The following is a 20,850-nucleotide window of genomic DNA, read 5'->3' as shown; positions in this document are numbered from 1 at the left end:
CAGTACAGAGAGGAAAAGAGACCCTGCTTACCAAGATCTGCAGCATAATCTAATTATCTGAAATGTCAGAGGCAAGACCTTCCATTTCATCCATAATTCCTAATTCATCCATAATTCTCCCATCCATTTGTTTTAAATACACAAAAAATCTAAGATTATTTTTAAATAAAAGAACAAAGATACAGCAATTTTGAACTCAGGAAAATGGCAACCAGAAATCCTTGCAATGTCAATGCATATCACCTATTAATTAGCTATACTTGAAATTTAAGTCCCTCTTGTGATTGATCATATTAATGGCAGAAAAGGATGACTACAGTATCGACAACCTAAGACACAGGTCACATGCAAGAAAGATGAGACCAATTTTAATTTACATTTCAGAAAATTCAGGGTAGGCATTTCCACCTCTCAAAAACTGTGAAGATAATATGAAACATTACACAGATGTAGACATACAGGCACATATACTGTGTGTGAGTGTATATACATATACATAAACCCTTTGAAACTTCACTTTATAGAGAACCCATTATGATCAAAATTGGAGGAATACTTAAGCAGATAGGAATGAAAAGCAAATGGGAATTGAAGTCTCTAATTTCTAGGCCATCCTAATTTTATTGATTCAAGACACAGAGAATGTGAGACGTGCAAAGCAACGGGCAAGGAGCTGAAGGATTATAGGAGAAATTATTTTAATAATAACAGCACCAGGCTAATTACTATATAGATACTATATGTCACATACATATGCATTTATATATATCAGAGAAATATAGCAAGCCTGAAAAGTAAGTGTGGAGCTTTTCCTGAATTCTACTTTTTCTGATTACAGAAATAATACATTTTAAAAACAGAAAATGTAAAGCAAGAATAAAATTTACTCATAATCCCACCACCCAGAGATATGCACTGTTAATATTCTATATACTCACATATATTATAAACACAGGCATTCCCTTTGAGAATGTTTTCTTTGAATATAACAGTAATACTACCAGCTAACATTTATTCAGCACTTCCTATGTTCCAGGCATTATTCTAAGTGTATTACTGTATTATTTTACTCAATCCTTACATCAACCTTGTGAAGTCGGTACTATCTATCATCTCCATTTTACAGATGGGAAAACTGAGGCAGAGAGTGATTAAGTAACTAAAGTCACATATATCACATAAGCATTATTTTACAAAAATACGATCATACTTTGCATGGTGTTTCATAACCTAAACTTTTTCCCATGTCAATAATTAATACAGATGTCATTTTAATGACTGCATGGTTTTCTGGTGTATGGATGTACATTTTGCCCAATCCCTTACTTTTGAACATTCAGGTTGTTTAAGCTTGGGGAGGGGGGTGGTTGTTGTTTTGCTATTATAAACAACTTGGCAAGGCCCATTGAGGTTGATATTAGCTCCATTTTACAGATGAGCACAAGGAGGTTCCGCAAAGTTAAACAGCCCGTCCAAGGTAACAGAGAGGGTCGGTGGAGTCACTGGGCCTTTCTGGCACTCTGATGCCTATGCATTAGCTCCTTCTACTCTCCTGCCCACTCCTTAAGGCATTTACATGCTAATGGACGAGAGAAGTGGTCAACCATAGTTATGAGGCAGAATGAAATCAATCCTCTGTAAAACTGGAGAACTGGAATGGTAGGCTGAAAAACGCGCCCCCCCCCCCGCCAAGATATGTCCCCATCCTAATCCCTGGAACCTGCAAATGATACCTTATGGCAAAAGGGTCTTTAACATGTGATCGAGTTCATAAGGGTCTCAAGATGAAGAGATCATCCTGGATTATCGAGGTGGGCCCTAAACGCCATCACATAATGTCCTTATAAGAAAAAGGCAGAGGGAGATTTGACACGACCAAATAGCGGGCCATGCGACTCATAGAGGCAGAGACTAGAGTGATGCAGCCACAAGCCAGGGAATGCTGGCAGCGACCAGAGCTGGGAGAGGCAAGGTACGGAACTTGCCCTAAATTCTCCAGAGGGAATGTGGCCCACTGATACTGATTTTGGACTTCCGGCCTCCAGAACTATAAGAGAATCAATTCGGTGGCTTTTATGGTCATTTTTTACGACAGTCACAGGAAAGCAATACAAGTAGCAGGAGGCTATGGGCCTATAGAAGGAGCAACTTGCTCCAAATGTTGGGGGGTGAGGGATGGCCATTTGACCTAAGCCCTGCAGGACAGATAGGGTTCCCTTTAGCAGGGAAGGGGCTGGAAGGGCATTCTAGGAAGAGGAGTCAGCATGTGCGAAGGCATGGAGATGAGAAAGTTTAGAGTGTGTTTGGGGAGCAGTAATGGTCCAGCACAGCTAGAGTACAGGTGACAGGAAGGAATGTGGTGGGAGAAGAGATTTCAAACATGGGACGGGCCTTCCTGGTAGACAGGAAGGAACAGGAAGGCCTGCTAGGAAATCTGGGCGCTCATTTCCAGTAACGTGGAGCCAGGGCAGGTAGAATTGGTATTTTTATGGGTTTGGGGATTTTGTGATTTTCCCTCATCCTTTCCTGAGAGGCAGCAGAATGGTGGGTCAGTTTCTAGCTATTTCAAGACAATAACTGCTTTGCTTACTGTCAAGATGGTCCACTCTGATATGTCATACCCCTAGGGACATGTGGACAAGATCGTGCCTAAATGATTTCTCCAGGGTGAGGCAAGAACCGTGACAGTGAGGTAGACCTATTTCATCCCACCTGGTGTCAACTGGGAGGACACTCGTGCCCCCCAGGAGACACTCTGAAATGTCCCTGGTTGCTCTGAAACGTGCACGGCCTCCGCCAACTCATCACCCCAAGAAAGCAAAATCCTCCATTAAATTGAGCCGCAGGAACTTTGCTTGTCTCTCATGAGGAAGGTTTCACTTTTGAAAGGTCTACTAAGCCAACGGCCACTCTTTCCCAATAAAACCCAGCAAACACACACACACACACACACACACACACACACACACACACAAAGTGACGTATACTGGGCTCTGGAGTGGTAATTATATCATTTCTTAAACTCTTCATTCTTATTCCATACTTCCGCAGACAGAATCTCCGCTTGTTTTAGTTGGAACTAAATACAAAGCCAGGACATTTTAGCCAGGACAACCTTGCCAGATGTGTAGCTCCACAACATTCCCTTAGCATCCAGGCCATTGGATTTCCAGAAAAGGCACCCAGCCATCACTAGCTCAGGCCTTTGGAATTTTCCATCCTTGTCTAAAGAAAAGGTTAAAAACAATAAACACAGTGCCGGCCCTGTCCCCCAGAGAACACTTTATGACCAAACACGGAGGAGAGAGGGAAGGAAGAGGTGAGAAAAAGATGAGAAAGGGTGAGTGAGAGAGTGCCCACCGTGGAAGGAAGTTTCCAGAGCACAGGGCTGGTGACACTGGAGCCAAATATGCAGAAGCTTTTCCTGGAAGGTCACAGTGCAGAGAGGTGAGGGCCGCCAGGAGCAGCACTTGAGGGAGATCAGAATGAGGGGAGAACAGTCAGGGGTCAGTGGAAGGTGGAAAGAGAAAGAAAGAAATCTGGCAGGGAGAGCACGAAGTCAGCTAAAGGAATCCTGCCCCAGTGGGCGCCTCGCTCAGAGCAAGTCTCAAGGCCTCGGAGGGGCAGTCTCCACGGCCCCCATTCCTGTCTAGCAGGGTTTGCTGCCTTGAGAAATACGGATCTGGAATAGGTGTGAACTGTTGCCCTTCTTCTACCGGAAGATGGAGGAAGTGAGGGCCAGCCAACCCTTGACTCCCAAAAGAAATCTGGCCTCTACAGGTTTCCGGTGGTCACACGTCTTAAACCCCCAAGTCAGAGAATTGGGTTCCAACTAACACATATGGCGGAGAACTACATAGAAGTGTCCTCCACATTCCTTAACTAATTAATTTGGGGTCTTGAATTATGCGAGTTGACAGGGTGCACTGCCACCATCCCACACAAAACTGTTCCATTTACCTAGCACAACTTCTACAGGGGTGGATTTCTTCCGGTCTGAATCTAAAACTATACTGCTACCCTCATTAAATATTGTTAATATTTTCATCTCTGGTCTCTTGGTCTATTATAATGAGGGGGAAAAAATCCCTTCCTTCCATCTTCACTTATTTTTATCCTTTAGTTTCCTCAGATTAAGTCCTTGTCTTCCCTTCCCCCACCCCACCCCCATCCTTGCCCTAAGTAGATCCCATGTATTAAAAAGAAATCAGTAGAAATAGATTCTCTGCTTCAATTCAAGCAACAGTTCTAAAAGCATTTCCCTTGGGATTTTAGCATGACCCGAAGGAAAGTATCTCTCTTTTCCTTCAGCTAAGGCAGCTTGCTATCTCCCATAGCTCAGCACGCCTCTCCCCTCCCCCCCCACCTCTCTCTCTCTCTCTCTCTCTCTCTCTCTCTCTCTCTCTCTCTCTCTTCTAGCTCACTCTCAAAGACATTTGCTTTCTAGTTTCTTCTGGTATATACCACGCTCCCAGATGTTCCAGGGTCCTGAGGCATCAACTCTGTCACGAAGGTCATTGATCCAATGCCTACTATCCCTAAGCCATGAAGTTCAGATGAGGGCCAGTGAAAAAGGAAAAACCTCAAACCAGAAAGGAGTAACTCAGTAAAATAATATGAAATAAACTGTAACAAAGTAAGCCAGGTTGAAGGGCAAGAGCCTGTAACATAAAGAAAATGAACATCAGTCTCTAAAGAAGATTTAAATAGGATTACAGTTAATACCTTTTCACATCCTAGAGATTAGTAGTATCTAAATACATTAGAAAAAATTTCAAGATAATTCCACTGCAAACATCTGAATTTTTTAATTGAGTTGGCTTATAAGGAGAATTGGAACTATTTTCCTATTGAGGAGAAAAGAAAGGAAGACTGGAACAGGAGAAAGTGAAGATGGTTAATGTATATTTTGTCGGTACAGATTTTTAAACAAAATCTGGGGGTTTCCCAACCTTTTACAAAATGTTTTTCAGTACATTTCAGCCAGTTATCCAAGGGTCTGGAAAAAGATATGCCCGGCCTCGGAGAAATATAGCCATGGCCAATTAGAACTGATGTAAAAATAGAAAATGCAATCCACATCGATGATAGAGTGCTTCTTCAGGGCAGTAGGCTCTCTGCCATCAGCTTATCATGTATATTGTCATGGCCAGCGTGAGGAGGGCTGGTGCAAATGTGATCAGCCAGCAAGCTTTTGCAGTGTGTGCCTCTAAGATGGCAGTGACTGGACTTGGTGAATGAGACAGGAAGTTTCAATTTCTCTCTCAATTGAAATCATCATGAAGACAGAAGGAATCAGAGAGATTTTCCAGTCCTTCTCTCTGCTTCTCGAATCATGTGTTTTAGAAACCCATTTCTGGGAAAGGGTCTGCCAATTACCTTGAAAATGCAGGAGGGCCATGCCCAGTCTAACTTGACCTTCAGGATGGGTGAAGTGTCTCTCACACAGGACACATGAGAGGTGTCTTGGGGCTTGTCAGCCAAAGTTATCCTCTCTGATGTGAAACCATCCTTTTCTCTTTTCAATACACACACCCACCCCCTTACCTCTCTACTCTTTAGCTGAGGGTGGAAAATTCCATAGGCCTAAACTGGCTAAGGGCCTGCCAAGTGTCTGGCCAGCTTGTATCTTGAAACACCTCAAGTCTGAAAGCAGTGCCCACTTACAAGAACTCCAGACTGAGGGACTTTTGTGTGGGAAAAATTTTTTTTAATCATGAAGAATTTAAGAAAACATCCAAATTGAAATTGCAGACTGCAAACCTATATTGTTTTCTTTCAGCCAAAATTCTCAAAAGGGTTTGTGCTTTCTCATTCTTATTCCGTGAAGACTTTTGCACCTGGCTCGCAGTTTGCCAGTCTATCAGACCCGTGTTCCTCCTCCACCACAAGGTCAGTATCCATGCTGGAAACCCATGTGACCCTAGAATTCCACCATTCCTCAACCTCCAGCAATGGTTTCCCAAAGCTGTCCACTTCTTAATCCCTGGAATTTGTGACTATGTTATACTACATAGCAAAGGGATTCTGCAGATGTAATCAAGTTAAGGATTTTGAGATGGAGAGATTATCCTAACTAATTATCCTGGTGGGACCAAGGTAATCAATCATAAGAGTCCTTCTAAGTGAGGGAGGGCGGAAGGAAGGAAGAAGAGTCAGAATCAGAGAAGGAGATGTGATGACAGAAGCAGTGTCAGTATGATATGATGTGAGAAAGACTTGACCAGACATTGCTGGCTTGAAGATGGAGGAAGGGGCCACAAGCCAAGGAATGCAGGCAGCCTCTAGAAGCTGTAAAACGCACGGTAACAGATTCTCCCCTAGAGCTTCTGGGAGGGAGTGAGGACTTACAGACACCTTGGCGTTAGCCCACTTAAAACCGTTTCAGACTTCCAACCTCCAGAACTGTGAGTTTAGTAAATCTGTGTTGCTTTGAGACACTAAGTTTGCAGCAATGTGTTATAGTGGCCATGGGAAACTAACAGGCCATGCATCTAGTGCAACTCTCAGCAGGGTCACTGCTGGAACTCCTCATCTCAAGTACTCTGCCTTTTCTGAGTTCTCTAAGCAGACACCCAGCGTGCTAAGCTCAAGCTGTTGTGCAGTCATGGTGAGTGTAGGACAGTCCTCCTCAGGACCAGCAACAAGACGAGGACTCTCCTAGAGGAGCTGGGCAATTGGCCGGCAAACCAAGACAGAGGGTTAGATATGGGGTAGGGGGTCAAGACAAGGACAGAGTGACTGGGACACTGACACAAGGGGACAAGGAAGAAGATAAAACCCAGTGACCGGAAATGGATTTTACAGATTGGGCAGAACCAGTAGCCTAGGGGACTTAAGGCCCAGATCCGGAGCTCTGAATACGAGTCTTCTGATGTCCCCTGCTTAGGCCCTGACGCGTCTCTGGGCCTGGGGCGGTGCTGGGCTGGCAGTGGACATCCGAGTCCACGCAGAGGAAGCAGGGGGAGGGAGCTGGGCCTCTATCGCAGAACTGAGGCGACAAAGCCCTACGGAATTCTCCCCCGGCTCTCCCGGTGAGAATTCTGCCAGACCCCGTTTCACTTTGTTTGGAAGGCAAAGACAGAGGCAGAGCTCCTCTGTAAGCAGTCACGCAGGTCACTAGCAGTGGAGGAGCGATTCTCCCTTGGGGTCAGGTTAGCAGGGAGAACCTTCTTTGCTCCACAAGCAATAGAGCATGATCTAAACACTCCTCTGGCCAGAAGGAGAGCTGCGGGCGCCTATGAGCTTTCAAATAACCATTTTGTTCAATTTTCGCAACAGCTGATTGAGAGCCCTCCTGGATTTAAGTGCTTTCTTGGTGGTAAGTTAGGCAACTTAGAAGGTGGTATTCCCTCCTTCTGGTCTCTAGGAAACCATTTAATGGACCGAAGCCTTCGGAACTTGTTAACCTATGAAAATAAACTGGTTTTGCCAACCACACTGTTCCACTCACGCCATGAACATTGACAACAGGTCCTGTAAGACATAAAGCTGGCAGTTTCTCAAGTCGGAAAACTACACGGCTAATATAAAAGGCATGGAGAGAAATATATATGTTGTTATTTTTGGACGGCACTAACCTGCTTGAAAAAAATCATAAAAACACTTCCCTGAAAATGATCCCAGGTACCTCGGCAGAGCCAGTGTTCTGGAGATTTTTTTCCCCTATATAGCTAGTCAAATAGCAAAGAAAGGAAGAACGGCCAATTGCAAACAGTTCTCAAAATCCTTAGGCTGACTTTGGCAAGGAAAAATCTATACTGATCTTGCCCACATTTCTCAGTAACAACCCCACCCCTCTTTTTTTTTTTTTCTGTCCTCACCTCCTACTTTCCCACTACAGAGACCTAAGCTTGTTCAGAAATAAACACTGTTTCCCAATAGGAGGAGATCATCACCAAAACCACACAAAGAGAGCTTCCTCCACCCGTTCTATTGTGGAATCTGGCCCAGGAGCTAGTGCTTCTTTACCTCATTATGCCAAAGAAATTGAGACACCCGGAGTTCATTACCTGTTCTGTCATTTAGCAAACTTGGGTGGCCTACAGCCTGCCTCACTTGAAACCATGCCTCTGTTTCCCCACTGATGGGAGACAGGTGATGACAATGCGGTATGCGTTTCACAGTGACCTGGAAGAACATGCGAGGTCAGAGGCATAACAGCATTTTTAACTCATCATAAGATCGGGGCTAATAAAAATACAAGGTCTTGTCATTATCCAACCACCATTTCGTACAAAGGCATTCCCCAGCCTCCTGACACACTTTGCTGAAGCACTTCAAATAAAGATGTTCTGTCTCAGAGGCTTAGAAGAACATCTGACTTCTTAGTTAAATCTCACCCAGTCAAATCTTTTATAGTCACTACGGAAAGCAACAGGAGGGGAAAGCTGAAGTATCAGAATACCTTCAAACATTTCTCTGCAGCTTGAAACATATACAGTCCAACATAAGCTGTCGAGAAAGGCCAAAATACAACTTCCTGTCAACGATAAACTCGATGAGCAATAAAAACAAGGTGGTAAAGAATGGCAGGAAATCATTAATAGCAAATTTTGGCGTGACTGTGCGAGGCTGTGCGTAGATAGTAGGTCAACCTCATGTCCCTGGAACAGTTGGCATATTTTCCACGGTATTGACTATGCTGGAAACCTGCACGCACTATTCCTAATTGGACTCATCCTGCTACCACAAAACCGGGATAGCTGGATAGAAAAGTATATTAATTTCTTAGAAGACCTGTAAGCTTAAAATGTTCCCACTAAAATACATGTTTCCAAAATACATCTTTAAAAAGGCACTTGAATGTCAACAGTCATTTGATTCTTTTTAAAGTAAGGATTAATGAATAAAAGGCATGTCAATAAAGTTTTGAGAGGGAAAGGAAAGAGCGTTCAAGTTCTATTCTTCCATACAGAGCCCAATGCTCCTCTATCCATGCTTTTGGAGAAACCGCGCTGAACAGACTGTCATAAGTTCCCCAGACCAGAGGACCTCCCCCCGGGCACAGGCTGGGGCATTCCTCCCCCCTAGACAACTAGTCTTCCCACTCACTCATCTGACTAGTCTGAAGGCAAGAACTGCCACAGACCCAGAGCCCTAGCTCACATCCACTGGGCTCTTCGATATGACCCAGTCCGCCTGGGAACGGCTGCTCCCCAGGACCTCATGGGCAGCCAGCTTATTCTGCCAAGAAGGGTATGATTCTTGGCTCAGCCATGTATATGGCTCACCCTTTGGGGCATGATCTGGAGCAGGGAAATAAAAAAGCAAGGGTACCTGCTTCCCTTCTACCCGTCTACTTTTGTCGGTTGATGTGTCACACATACACAAAAGACTTCTGCACACCATCAAGCCCGGGAATAAGCATGCGAGCCAACAGTTGTCCAGTGTCTTCCACGTGCCAAGCCCCGGTTCCCAGTGCTTTGCATGCAACTCGTCGAAGCCTTTCCGCAAACCCACGAGAGGGTTATCGAGGCACAGAAGGTGAAATAACTGGCCCAAGGTCACCCAGTTAGTAAGCAGCTGAGCTGGACTTTGAACCCGGGCAGTGAGCTTCCAGAGCCCAGTGTGCTCTACTAAGCACGAGTCACAGGCAACGGAGCTGAATGAGACTGTCCCTTTGCCCCAGTTCCTGCTCTGGGAGCCTCCAGGGTGCGGCCCTGCAAGATTCGGAAAGGCATCTGGCTCTGGGTTGATATAAGCGACAGGTCAACGTTACCCATGAACCCCTCTGCACTCCTGACAAAAGCTAAAGGAAACTAAGATATCTAAATCCCAAACAGAGATGTATCATAAAATTACCATTAGGATTTACAGAAAAGGGGAAACAGCTCTGGCGCTTTCTCCCGCCTGTGGTTTCTGGCCTTCCCTCTGTGTTTAAAAAAAAAGAAGAAGAAAAAAGAAAACAAACAAAAAAACTAATAATTTTTCAACATGCCTACTGATCATTTTATGTCTCAGAAGAAAGCAAGACCAGGGAGGTGAATGACTCCTCTGAACGGAATTCCCGAAAACAAGCCTGGCGGGGCGGGGCGGCTCCCGAGGTGGAGCTCTGGGGGTCTGGGAAAGTAGCGAGCTCAGGCAGCCCACAGAGGTCAGGTCAAGGAATGTCAAGGTGAGTTACACATGTACACTGTATGTGAATTTCTCAGAGTGTCAGGCGCTGCCATTTACTTTCCCCATTCCCATCAAAAAAAAACAAAAAAGGCCTCTGTAGCCCAGTAAATGAGGGAAATGCCAAAGGCCTCATTTAACATTGTTGAACCCAGAAAGGACCAACGTCTTGAAAAACGTTAAGGATCACAAAAAAGACCATGAGGGGGCGGGGGCCGGGCAGAAATGATGTAACTAACTGAAGATAGAAGCAGCACCAATCACTAGCCTCCTGCCGCTTCCATCTTCTCTATTTCACACTCATTTGCATACATCCCATCTCCCTTCCAGGCTTGTGAGTCCCTCAAGGGCAGGAAACACGCTAGCCAGCCTCTTCAGGCACCTGGGGAAGGAGGCTGGTCAGGCTGAACCCTGGGACGGGAAGCTGCCCAGGGGGTGACCTAACTTCCCATGAAGCCTGCCTGGGGAGGCCGTTCCTCCCCCCCCCCACCCTGCCTCCCACTTCCCTAACGACCCCCAAAGGTGCAAACCTCTTCAATCAGCTAATCTCGCCTTGCCCGCCTGGCTGCTCAGCCCTGGCTCTTCCTCCCCTTCCTGATCCCATCTGGAACACTTTCTTCTCTGTCCTCAAGAACCCTAGTCTTTTGCCAAAACACGACACCAGAGGCTCAGCCTTTCCCCAGAATGTTCTCTCCACCACCTTAACTGTAACTCGGCTTTGCCCTGACGACCCTCTCTAGAAGAGGCAGCTCATTTGCTTCTCCCTTCCCCTCTCGTGGAACACACTGACCCTCCTGGTCACCTGGGCTGACAAACCTCAGTCATCTTGACTCCACCTCCTCCCCTCTCTTCCTCCCACTTCTTCCTTCCCCCCTCTACTCCCCCTTCAAGGATCACTAAATCCTGCTGATTTTATCACTTCTCCTACTTCTTCTGCCTTATCTCCATTGTCACTGCCCTCAGCTAAGCCATTGTTGTCCCTCTCCAGAACCATATAGCTATATTTTACCCAGTTACCTGGTCTCCAGGCACCCAACACCTGGTCCATCCTATATATTGTTTCCATGTATTCCCCGCTGTGAGAGGCACTGGGAATAGACAGGAACACACAGCCCCTGCCTTCTTGGCTCATATTCAGAATGGGTATGAAATATTGCCCCCTTCTTCACTGTAATCTGTGATACACCCTTCTAGAATACTTTTTTTTTTTACTAGATCTCTCCTTAACTTTTATGAATCACTTATACATCAGACGCTTTCCAAATATTACCTTCTTTGACCCCCACGAGAACTCCACAAGGTCAGTACAACTATTTATTATCCCCATTTCACAGATGAGGAAAACGAGATCTCGTTACTTGCTTCGGTTCACGATGCAAGCCGGTGACAGAGGGCAGAGTCAAGCCCAGGTCTGACTCTTGAGCCTGGGCTCTGGCTCCCACATTTTAAGGAGGACACTGAAACCTTGGAAAGGAGCCCAAACAAGATGATCGTGATGGTGAAGCATCTTGAAACCAAGTCACATGAGGAAGGAAGGAAGGAAAGAAATGAAGGCTCTTTGGCTTTGGGAAGAGTGCATTTTAAAATGCCATGGTGGCTGTCTCCAAATATTTGAAGGGTTGCCATGTGAAAGAGGAAGCAAACATATTCTGTGCGGCTCCAAATGGCAGAGCTAGGCCTAGCCTAGTGGTGGAACTTACAGAGAACAAATTTCAGCGCAAGAGCTGTTTCTAACCCAGCCCTCTAATGGGCGGAGAGCGTTTAAGGAGAAGCTAGTACGGGGGACATTTTCTGCCTTGAGTAGGCAAGTGGTCTAGATCTGCGTTTCTGTGCACATCAAAGTCACCTTGGGTTGTTTTTAAAAATACAGATGCCTGGCCCCAGCCCAGACTTATCGAAACAGAATCTTAGGGGTAGAGACCGTTAGTGTGAGAATTACAAACCAGGAAATAAGTCTGTAAGAAGGTTCACTCAAATCCTCAAAAGAAGAAATACAGATGGCTAATCAACATATGCCAACCTGGTCAACTTCAAGACTAATCAAAGGAATGCAAATTAGAACGGTGATATGCCGTTTACTGCCTACCAGATTGCAAAGGTTAAAAAATATTAATTACAGGTGTTGGCATGGGAGGGGGCAAAAGGAACACTCACACTTTCTGGTGACGGAAGGGCAAATGTCAATAACTTTCTGCAGAGCAATTTAACAGCAGGTTTAAGAGGAACTGTTAATGCTAAAAATGTGTCTAATGTTTGAGCAAAGCAATTCCAATGCTAGAAATTTATCCTAGAGGGACAATCTAGCATGTTTGAAAATGCCTGCTCAAAGATGTTCATTCAAATTCATGTTTATACCAGAGCTGTCCTGAAGAACTTTCTGCAGTGATGGAAATGTTGTCTCTGGGCTGTCCTACGCGGGCCAGCCACTAGGCACACGTGGCTCTTGAGCACTTGAACTGTGGCAAGGGCAATTTAGGAGCTGCTTTTTAAATTTTTTAAATTAATTTTAATTTTTTAGTTAATTCAAACGTAAATGTAAATAGCCACAGGTGGCTAGTAGCTACTGTACTGGAGAGCTCATGTTTATAACTCCTCAAAATTAGAACTTCTCAAGACATCAAACAGTAAAGGATGATTAACCTATGGTCCACCCACAGTGGAATTTTTGGCAGTCGTTAAACATAATTATGTAGATTTGTATCATTGACGTGAAGAAATGTTCATAAGATATGGGTAAGTGAAATAATTATTTACAAGTTTGTATGATAAATTTGTTTAACATGCTCGGCTTGGAAAAGAAATTCTATTCAGTACTATTTGGTGCTTCAAAGAGGGTTGGGCAAGGAGGCCTCTCCGGCTTCACAGCAACCTCTGCACTGGGCTGGCTGACAGATCCTTCCTTCTCCAAACCTGGAGGAGCCAACGGGAGCAGTAAGACTATTTCATGCTTACTCGCCCACACTCTGGGTCAGTGCATGCAGAGCCCAGCTAAGTCTCTGAACTGCAGACTCGCGGGCAAAGCCCGTTGCAACTGGCTTTATTCAACTGGCTTTATTCTACCGTGTAAGTTGTTTCGTCCTCAATTAAGTACTTTCCACAAATTCCCCTGGGAAGAGGGAGCAGGGGAGCTGATTCATTTTCAGGCCTTCCCTAAATGCGAACCTAAGGAACACTCCTTGCAAAGGTGGTAGTGGTGGGGGGGAGGGGGGGTGTCAACAGCTGCAGACCCTGTTCGGCCATTCTCAGCTCTTGGAGAGCTTTTCTCCACTGGCTTTGTTATATGCCATCTGGCCAGGCGCCAGCCAGGGGACCATGCATGCATTGCCCTGCCTCAAGGGGCTACAACCCGTAATATCTAGCAACTCCTTCCTGATCCTTTGGCACACAAGGAATTGAGGGTAAATTCAGCAGCAGCAAGTCAACAGTATTTAAACACCTACTAGGCGACCTTCCCAGGCTGACACAAGGACTCCTCCCAAGGGCAGCCAGAATACAACAGGTTTATCAAATGCCTTTGTTCCCCCAGAGGCACAAAGAGCTACATCCTGAATTATAACAAAAACAGCGTTGAAACTCTGCATTTTAAAATATGTATATATGTAAACACTTCTCAGTTAATCACATACACTCTCAGGTTATAATATTCCTCCCCAAGTCTCTCTTGAGAAATCTCTGCCAGTGGTTAATTCTGTAATTATCCCTTTGCCTGGGTTAAAACTGTCTTTCATTAAAAAAAAAAAAGAAAATGCAGCAACGAAACGGTCTCTCTTTCTCTGTCTGCTTCATCATATAGTTAATAGATTTGAGGAAGTACTGATAACTGAATGAAGGTTTGAATACACAACTACATGCTATATATAGCCCAGGCCTTCTGAATTTTTCAAAGTGAACAAAACTGAATGATGTTAGCAACATGCCAAAAAGGGTATAATTGTTAAAAAAAAAAAAAAAAAAAAAAAGAAACCACCTAAACAGGAAATTCTGTATATTTGTTCAGCTTGGTGGGTTTTCCAAGTTCTAGTGAAAGATACACCACAGGAAAGCTTGCTCTGCGGCAGGAATGACTCCATATTGAAATCTAATGAAAACGCGACTCCATATTGAAGCCCTAACTTGAATGTCGTGGGTTTACAGCAGCAAGTGTAAATCCTACCTCAGCTGTCCCTAATAAACATTTTGGGTCTTAAATCAGAAAAGAATCAGACATAACGATGGCAGCTGCAATGTGGTCCACTCGCTCTCCAGCCACCCATGGCTTTGCTAACTTTGGTTAACGAGCTCTTGGTGTCAGAAAAGCAGGGGCCAAGAAAGAGAGCCATTTAGGAGAGTACACTCCATTTAAGACTTGTTTCCTTATCTCTTAATTGACTGAACTGCTTCAAAATAGCATTCACTAAGGTGCTATGAGTAAGATAAAACTGATTTATGTACATAATCTGGGTGTCCTCTTGACAAACACATACACACAGACCCAACCCAGGTTGGAACTAATAGAAACAAATGAAGATAAAGTCATCCACACTCACTCATAATTTTAGGGCATTTAGGATTGTGCCTTGCACGTTGCAGGGGCTCAACAGATATAGATTTAGATTCCTAGAATCGGTTCTCCCCACCTCCCAAAAGCTCAGTGTGGACCACATACCAGAGTAGTAAATAAATATCATTCCTGTGCCTTGCCTGGTAAAAAAATCTGTGGCCTTGGTCCCAAGTAAGCTAGGTTGGCGGTATCTCTCAGAAGAGTCTCCTCCCACTAACAGTTTTTTGTGCCAAAGAGTCAATGGTTAGGAAGGCACCTGTGTTACCCCAAATTCTTTTTCAAACCCAAAACCCTGAACAAGAATGCTACTGTCAACTTTACGCTGCTGAGGGTGGCAGGTCAAATGCTGGTCAAATCCCCGTGGAGGTTTGCTGAGTCCCATTTATTCTCTTGAGACCATCTGTCCACTTCACAGGCTCCCTTCACACGATGTGGTAGAGGGCCAGCCACCCCTGCTTAAGCGAGGTTTTCTTCCTGAATTTAGGAAAGCGTTTCCTGTGCTAGGGAGACTGAATCACTTGTTAACAATCACCCGAGATGAGAGCCCTGGTATAAATTCCCTACCCACAGCTTGCTTTCCTCTCTTAACTGGCTGTGATGACAATCGAGGTTCCAATCTGACCCCAACAGGACCTCATTCTAAAATCAGTGAGACACACAATAAGCCAAGTCCATTAAAACAACATTAAAGGTCTGGGTTTTTAGCTCTGCTAAACAGCAGGATTAAACTTCCAAGGGTCCAGCTACGATAGAGAGATTTCTTTAAAGTCATTTGGCTTTGCACAGTTGTAGCTATTAGGGATCAGATCTTTATCTCAAAGGTACATATTTTACCTTTGATCCTCCTCCAGAACTCCCACTAATGTCAACTTTCTCCACTGTTGGGATCAGGCCCCTGGCCTCCCTTTAATGTTGGTTTTATCGCAGATTCTACAAGATCAACAGAAAAATTACAAGGAAAAGCTGTGAAGTTCCCTTCCGATGATAAGTTGTTTTAACAAAAAGAGCTCACTCTTAATGGTGAAATTTAAACACAGCAGACGACTCGCTGTAAGGTAGAGAGCATGGAGAGAGCCAAAAACGAACAAACAAAAAAACCAAAGCAACAAAACAAATGCTAATTAACCAGTCTGATTGCTTATTTAGGTTTTGACTACTGGTCCAGGAAATTGGCAACGAGTGTCTTGAAAACAGGAGAAGGGGCAAGTGCCCGTTAGTACCCGTCCGCTGCGCTCCAGAGTCAGACAATCCGAATGAGGCTGAGGGTGCGATGGAAAGGCTCCCAGGAGGTCAGCGCGCTTTCCAATGCCCATCCCCCAGCCGTGAGCGGTGGGGCTCTGAGCCCAGGTCCTCCATCCCTGGACTGGCGCACACCATCTTCCCCCAAACCCCCATGGCCCCATCTCCTTGCCTCTGGAGCGCTCTCGGGTCCCAGGGGACACCCTCGCCCTGCGGCTGCAGACCCCGCGCCCACACGCCCCGGAAACCCGTTGTCTCCAATCCCCTCCCTCCGCGGCAGCAGCGGCGGCGGCGGCAGCAGCAGCACCCCTTCTACACCCATCACCACCCTCTCCCCAGTAGCAGGAGGAAGTCGCTGTGCTTCCTCTGTTCTCGCCGCCCGCCGGAGCTTGGGCGCCCGGGGCTTTTTTTTTTGGGTGGGGTTCTTTTTTTGTGTACACGGTGTGTGTGTGTGCGCGCGCGAGTGTGTGTATGTGCAAAACGGGCATCGCATCCTTCCGCCTAGGCTGCCTCAGGTGCGGGCAGCAGGGACTCTGGATCTCGTCGCGCCCGGGTCGCCGGCTCTTTGTGCCGGGTCTAGGGCAGCGCGGGGTCCGCTCTCGAACTCACACCCCCGGCCGGGGCCCAGGTTCCGAGCCCCCGACGGCCCGTCGGCGTCCAGCCCGTGCGGGGCAGCCGGGCAGCCGCGGCGCTGTCAGCGGGCGCCTGGGACTCGGACCCCGGCGAGCGGCGGCCGGGCGAAAACTTACTGAAACGGAGAAAGAGCGCGGAGCGCACCGGCCGGCCGCCGCCGACGCCGTTCCCGTCCCGGCCCCGCGCGCGCGCGCGCGCGGGAAGCCGCCCGGTCGCTCTCGCCCGGAGCGCGTCCCCCGGGACGCCCCGTCCCCCGGCCACTCACCAGCACTACGGAGCCCCGCACGGCCTCCGACACGCTCTGCCGGAGCTCGGCCGCCGTGCCGGGCTTGCTGAGCCGCTTGGTGAATTTGCGCACTTCGGCCATGGCAGCGGCGGGCAGGTCTCGGCTGGCGTGTTCACTGCCCCGGGCCGGGGCGGCCGCGGCCGCTGCTGCTCCAAGTGTTTACACGCCGGCCGGCCACATCGCAGCTTGGCGGCGGCGCGTCTCCCGCTGCTCCTCCCTCCCGCCCTCCGCTGCCCCTCCCTCTTTCCCTCCTTCCCTTCCTCGCTCGCTGGCCGTCCTGCCCCACGGCGGCGGCCGCTCCCTCCCCTAGAGAGCCTGTGCTCCGTGCGCGAGCAGCCCGAGGAGGAGGGTGTGTCTGGCGAGGAAGGGTGTGTGGAGGGGGAGGGAGCACTGGAGGGGGGGCGAGGGTCACGAGGGAAGAGGGGGGAAGTGGCAACCGCTCGGGCTCCGCCCGCAGCTGATATTGCTGGTGCAGCCGCCTCCGGGAGGGGAGGTCTGGTTGCTTCATTTTCGTTTGTGTGTATTTGGGGGCGGGGAGGGGGGAACGACACGAAATGTCTCCAAGTGTGCGGCGCGCTCTACCCCAGCGCTCCTTTCCCGCCCCGGAGGCTGCAGTGCCCGCAGGAGGGCTGGGGAACTCTCGCGTCCCCCCACCCCGCAAGCCCCCAGGACTGGGGCGGCGAGGGGCTGGGCGACAACGTGGAGCAGCCGCCTATTGTGTGCTCCGCCCGGGAGGGGTCGAGCCGATGTCGCTGTCGAAGGAGGGAGAGTGGGTTTTCTGGCCGGAGCGACTCGCCTGGGTCCTCTGCTGCCCACACCGTTTTCTTACCCATCGATCCTCCTCACGTGGGAGGGGTCGGGGGGCAACCCCAGGAGGGAGCGGGTTTCTGGGACTGGAAACTTGCTGTGGGCGAACCCACTCCTCCACCCCCAGCAGGGCAGGGGAGAGCTGGGTGGTGGGGCCTGAGCCTGTGGCAGGTTGTCTAGTTCGGCAGAGACTGGGCGGGGGGAGGGGGGAGGGGGTAGCGGGGGGGGGGGTTGGGAAGGCTATTACCTGGAGTCTGGAGGATTTACCGGTCTTCTAGAAGCTTTTACACATCCTGCTATCGCCTCTCCATTTCCTACTCCTTTCCTTATCCTCTTCATCTTCCAAGAAATTGTTTCCCAAGAATCAAAGAACATCTTCTAACTAGATGTAAAATAAACGTGCTTAAGACAGAAATAAGGATGTGAATCTTGAAGTACTAGTGACCCGGTAAAACCTCCCCAAGTGCAAAGTGAGAGGCTCTGCTAATCGCGGGAATTTTCCGTCTGGTTAGTTAATGTGTTAAGAGTTTGAAAATGGCCAACAGTTTCTGGGGAGCCATGCAGCCCTTCTAAGCGGGTTCCTACCACTGCCATGAGGGCACTTTGCCCACTTTTTACCATCTTCAAAGACCAAGCAGTCACACCTATATATAGGACTTTGTTATGAAAACAAGGGCATGGTTGATGGTTTCTGTGAATCCAGAAAAGGCCAAATCTCTTAGCAGCATGTCTATTTCAGCAGCCATCACATTAGTCCCAGTAAAGCACAGACAAAGGTTCCAGAGGGCTTGGGACCCGGAAGTCCTCTGAAGGCAGAAGCCATGTATCACCAATCTTGGCTTTGCACAGAGCGTATGTATATAAAATTTGTTAATTGTTGAATGCAGGTGAATCAGCCCGAATTCACGCCTCGGTTCCATGAGTGCCTGTGTGGCCCGCCCTGTTGGTTACCTCCAGAACAGCCATAACACTTTTTCCTTGCTAAGAGAGCCCAGATTTGCTTCTGGTATGGAGCAGAGCCAGGGGGCTTAGGGAAGACAGACCCAGCTCCAGGTGATGAATTATGACTGGTTAAAAAGAAAATCATGATAATCTCACTCTACTAGAGGAATGGTCTTAACTACATTCAGTTTGGGCCCATGCAATAGAAAAGAGAAGTGTGGGAGGAGAGCTCCTGAGTTTTTCCACCTTTTAAAAAAGAGCTGTGCAGAGAGACCTCTGCTCCCCCTTCTCCCTGAGAGGGGTCTTTTCTGGTGACGCATCTGCCCTTGGCAGCCATTTTGCAACCACAAGGGAAGTCCAAGACCATCGCAGAGAGGCCAATCCAGAATTCAGACAGCATTGAACCGTTGAACCAACCCTACCTAGTACTGCCTACCTCTGAGAAAAGTAAACCCTTATGGTTTATGCAACTTTTAGTTGAATATTCTGTTTCTTTCAGCCAAAAGCATCTTTACTACTACATACTCTATTGTAGCCATTAAAAGTACACAGGGTTGAACAAGACAGGCAAGGTCCCTCTTCTGGTGGAGCTTACATTCTAGTGCAAGCAAATGAACATGTTAATTTCAGAAAGCGAGAAATACTATGTGGAGGATTAAGTTAAGGTGATAGGATAGAGAGTACTTGGAGTTGGAGACCTAATTTAGAATAGAAGGTCAAGGAAGTCTTCTTGGAGGAGGTGAAAATTGAGTGAGTCTTGAAGGAAAAGAAGCAGCCAGCAGAGATCAGGAGGTAGAGCACTCCAGGTAGAAGGAATGACAGGTACAAAGGCGTGGAGATGGGGGCAGACTTAGTGTGTTCAAAGCCAGAAAAAAAAAAAAAAAAAGGCCAGCATGGTTGGAGCATAGAAGGAAGAGAAGTAGTAGGAGATGGAATCGGAGAAGAAGGCAATTTCTACAGAGCCTTGTGAGCCATCGGAAGCACAGGTCACACGGATGGTATGCAAACAACACCATCTGGTCATTAGTAGGCTCCATGCTTATTCTTGAGACTGTAGGTTTCACTTTTTTTGCTTTAAGCCTTCTGTTTAATTACATAAACATTGAGCATTGTGCTATGCACTGAGGAACGATGCAGGATGAATTAAATACACTGTCCATTCCCTTCAGGAAAAAAAAAAAGAGTCCTGTAGAGAATGTATTTATGATACAAGGAAGTATGTGATAAAGACCATACTTGAGGTAAAGCGGGAGATTGCAAAATCACATCTGATTAGGGCCTACTGAAGGCTTCCTGTAGGAGGGGGCGTTTGAGTTGGACCTTGAAGCTGAGTAGGATTTGGACATGACTACACTCACATAGTAAAGGGAAATCGTAGAGGCAATCCTACAGCTTCCAACAGAGCATTTTATTGAGTGATTTCTTTTCCATGTTTGTTAAATATCTTTGATTTCATCACAAATTTACCTATCCTAATGTTAAATTTAATTTGATTTAATGTTAACCCTACCCTAATTGAACTTGAGATTCAAGTATTAGAAATGCCATAGAGCTCTTTGACCTAGAAATTCCACTTCTATGAATCAATGCCAAATAAAAACTCTCACATGTGAACTGAGATGCCTGCATAAAGATACTCATTGTATCAATGTTAATAATAGCAAACTATTAGAAACAACCTAAATACCATCCATAAGGGACTACTTTATCCTCAATTTCTAGATCAGTGCCTGGCACATAGTAGGTGCTCAAAAAATATTTGTGAGTGAATGAATGAATGCATGGACATAACATGATTCATTCATACTAAGGAATTCTCTACAGCTATTAAGAATGAGATATATATGGATGTACTTACATGGAAAAACTCCAAAAAATATTGATAAAAAGCAAGTTGCAGAACAATTCTACTTGTGGAAAAAAATAATATTTGTGTATGTGTATCTATATCCCTACACATGAGCTAACCGGGGGGAGGAGGCTTATGGGTGGGACATAGGAGTGGAGAGCAAGAGGACTTTCACATTTTATCATCTAAGTGCTGCAGACTCTCAAATTTATATTTCCAGCTTCAACCCCCAGACTTGTATATCCAATTCCTCATCCCTACATGGATGTCTAATAGATACCTCAAATTAAGCATGCCCAAAACCTAACTCCTGTTCTTTCTCCGTAAATCTACTCCTTCTATAATTTCCTCTATCTCAGTATATGATAGTTCTTTTCTAGTTGCTCAGGCCAAAAACCTTAGAGTCATCTCTTATTTCTTACACACCCCGCATCTAAT

At 46.6% G+C, this 20,850-nt stretch overlaps 1 protein-coding gene across 1 annotated transcript in view; it reads right to left on the bottom strand.

Moving 5' to 3' along the window:
- The window catches only part of DOCK11 (dedicator of cytokinesis 11), a 189,925-nt gene extending 172,967 nt beyond the window's left edge, over positions 1–16,958 (bottom strand). Inside the window, exon 1 of the mRNA XM_061178676.1 lies at positions 16,794–16,958. Coding sequence (XP_061034659.1) covers positions 16,794–16,895 — 102 coding nt within the window. The 5' untranslated portion in view covers positions 16,896–16,958. The remainder of the gene's footprint in view (positions 1–16,793) is intronic.
- Between the last annotated feature and the right edge of the window lie 3,892 nt (positions 16,959–20,850).

Source organism: Eubalaena glacialis, chromosome X (assembly GCF_028564815.1).
Source record: "Eubalaena glacialis isolate mEubGla1 chromosome X, mEubGla1.1.hap2.+ XY, whole genome shotgun sequence".
NCBI classification, from domain to species: Eukaryota; Metazoa; Chordata; class Mammalia; order Artiodactyla; family Balaenidae; genus Eubalaena; species Eubalaena glacialis.
The sequence above is the reverse complement of the archived record's forward strand: the minus strand, read 5'-3'. Positions and strand labels throughout refer to the sequence as shown.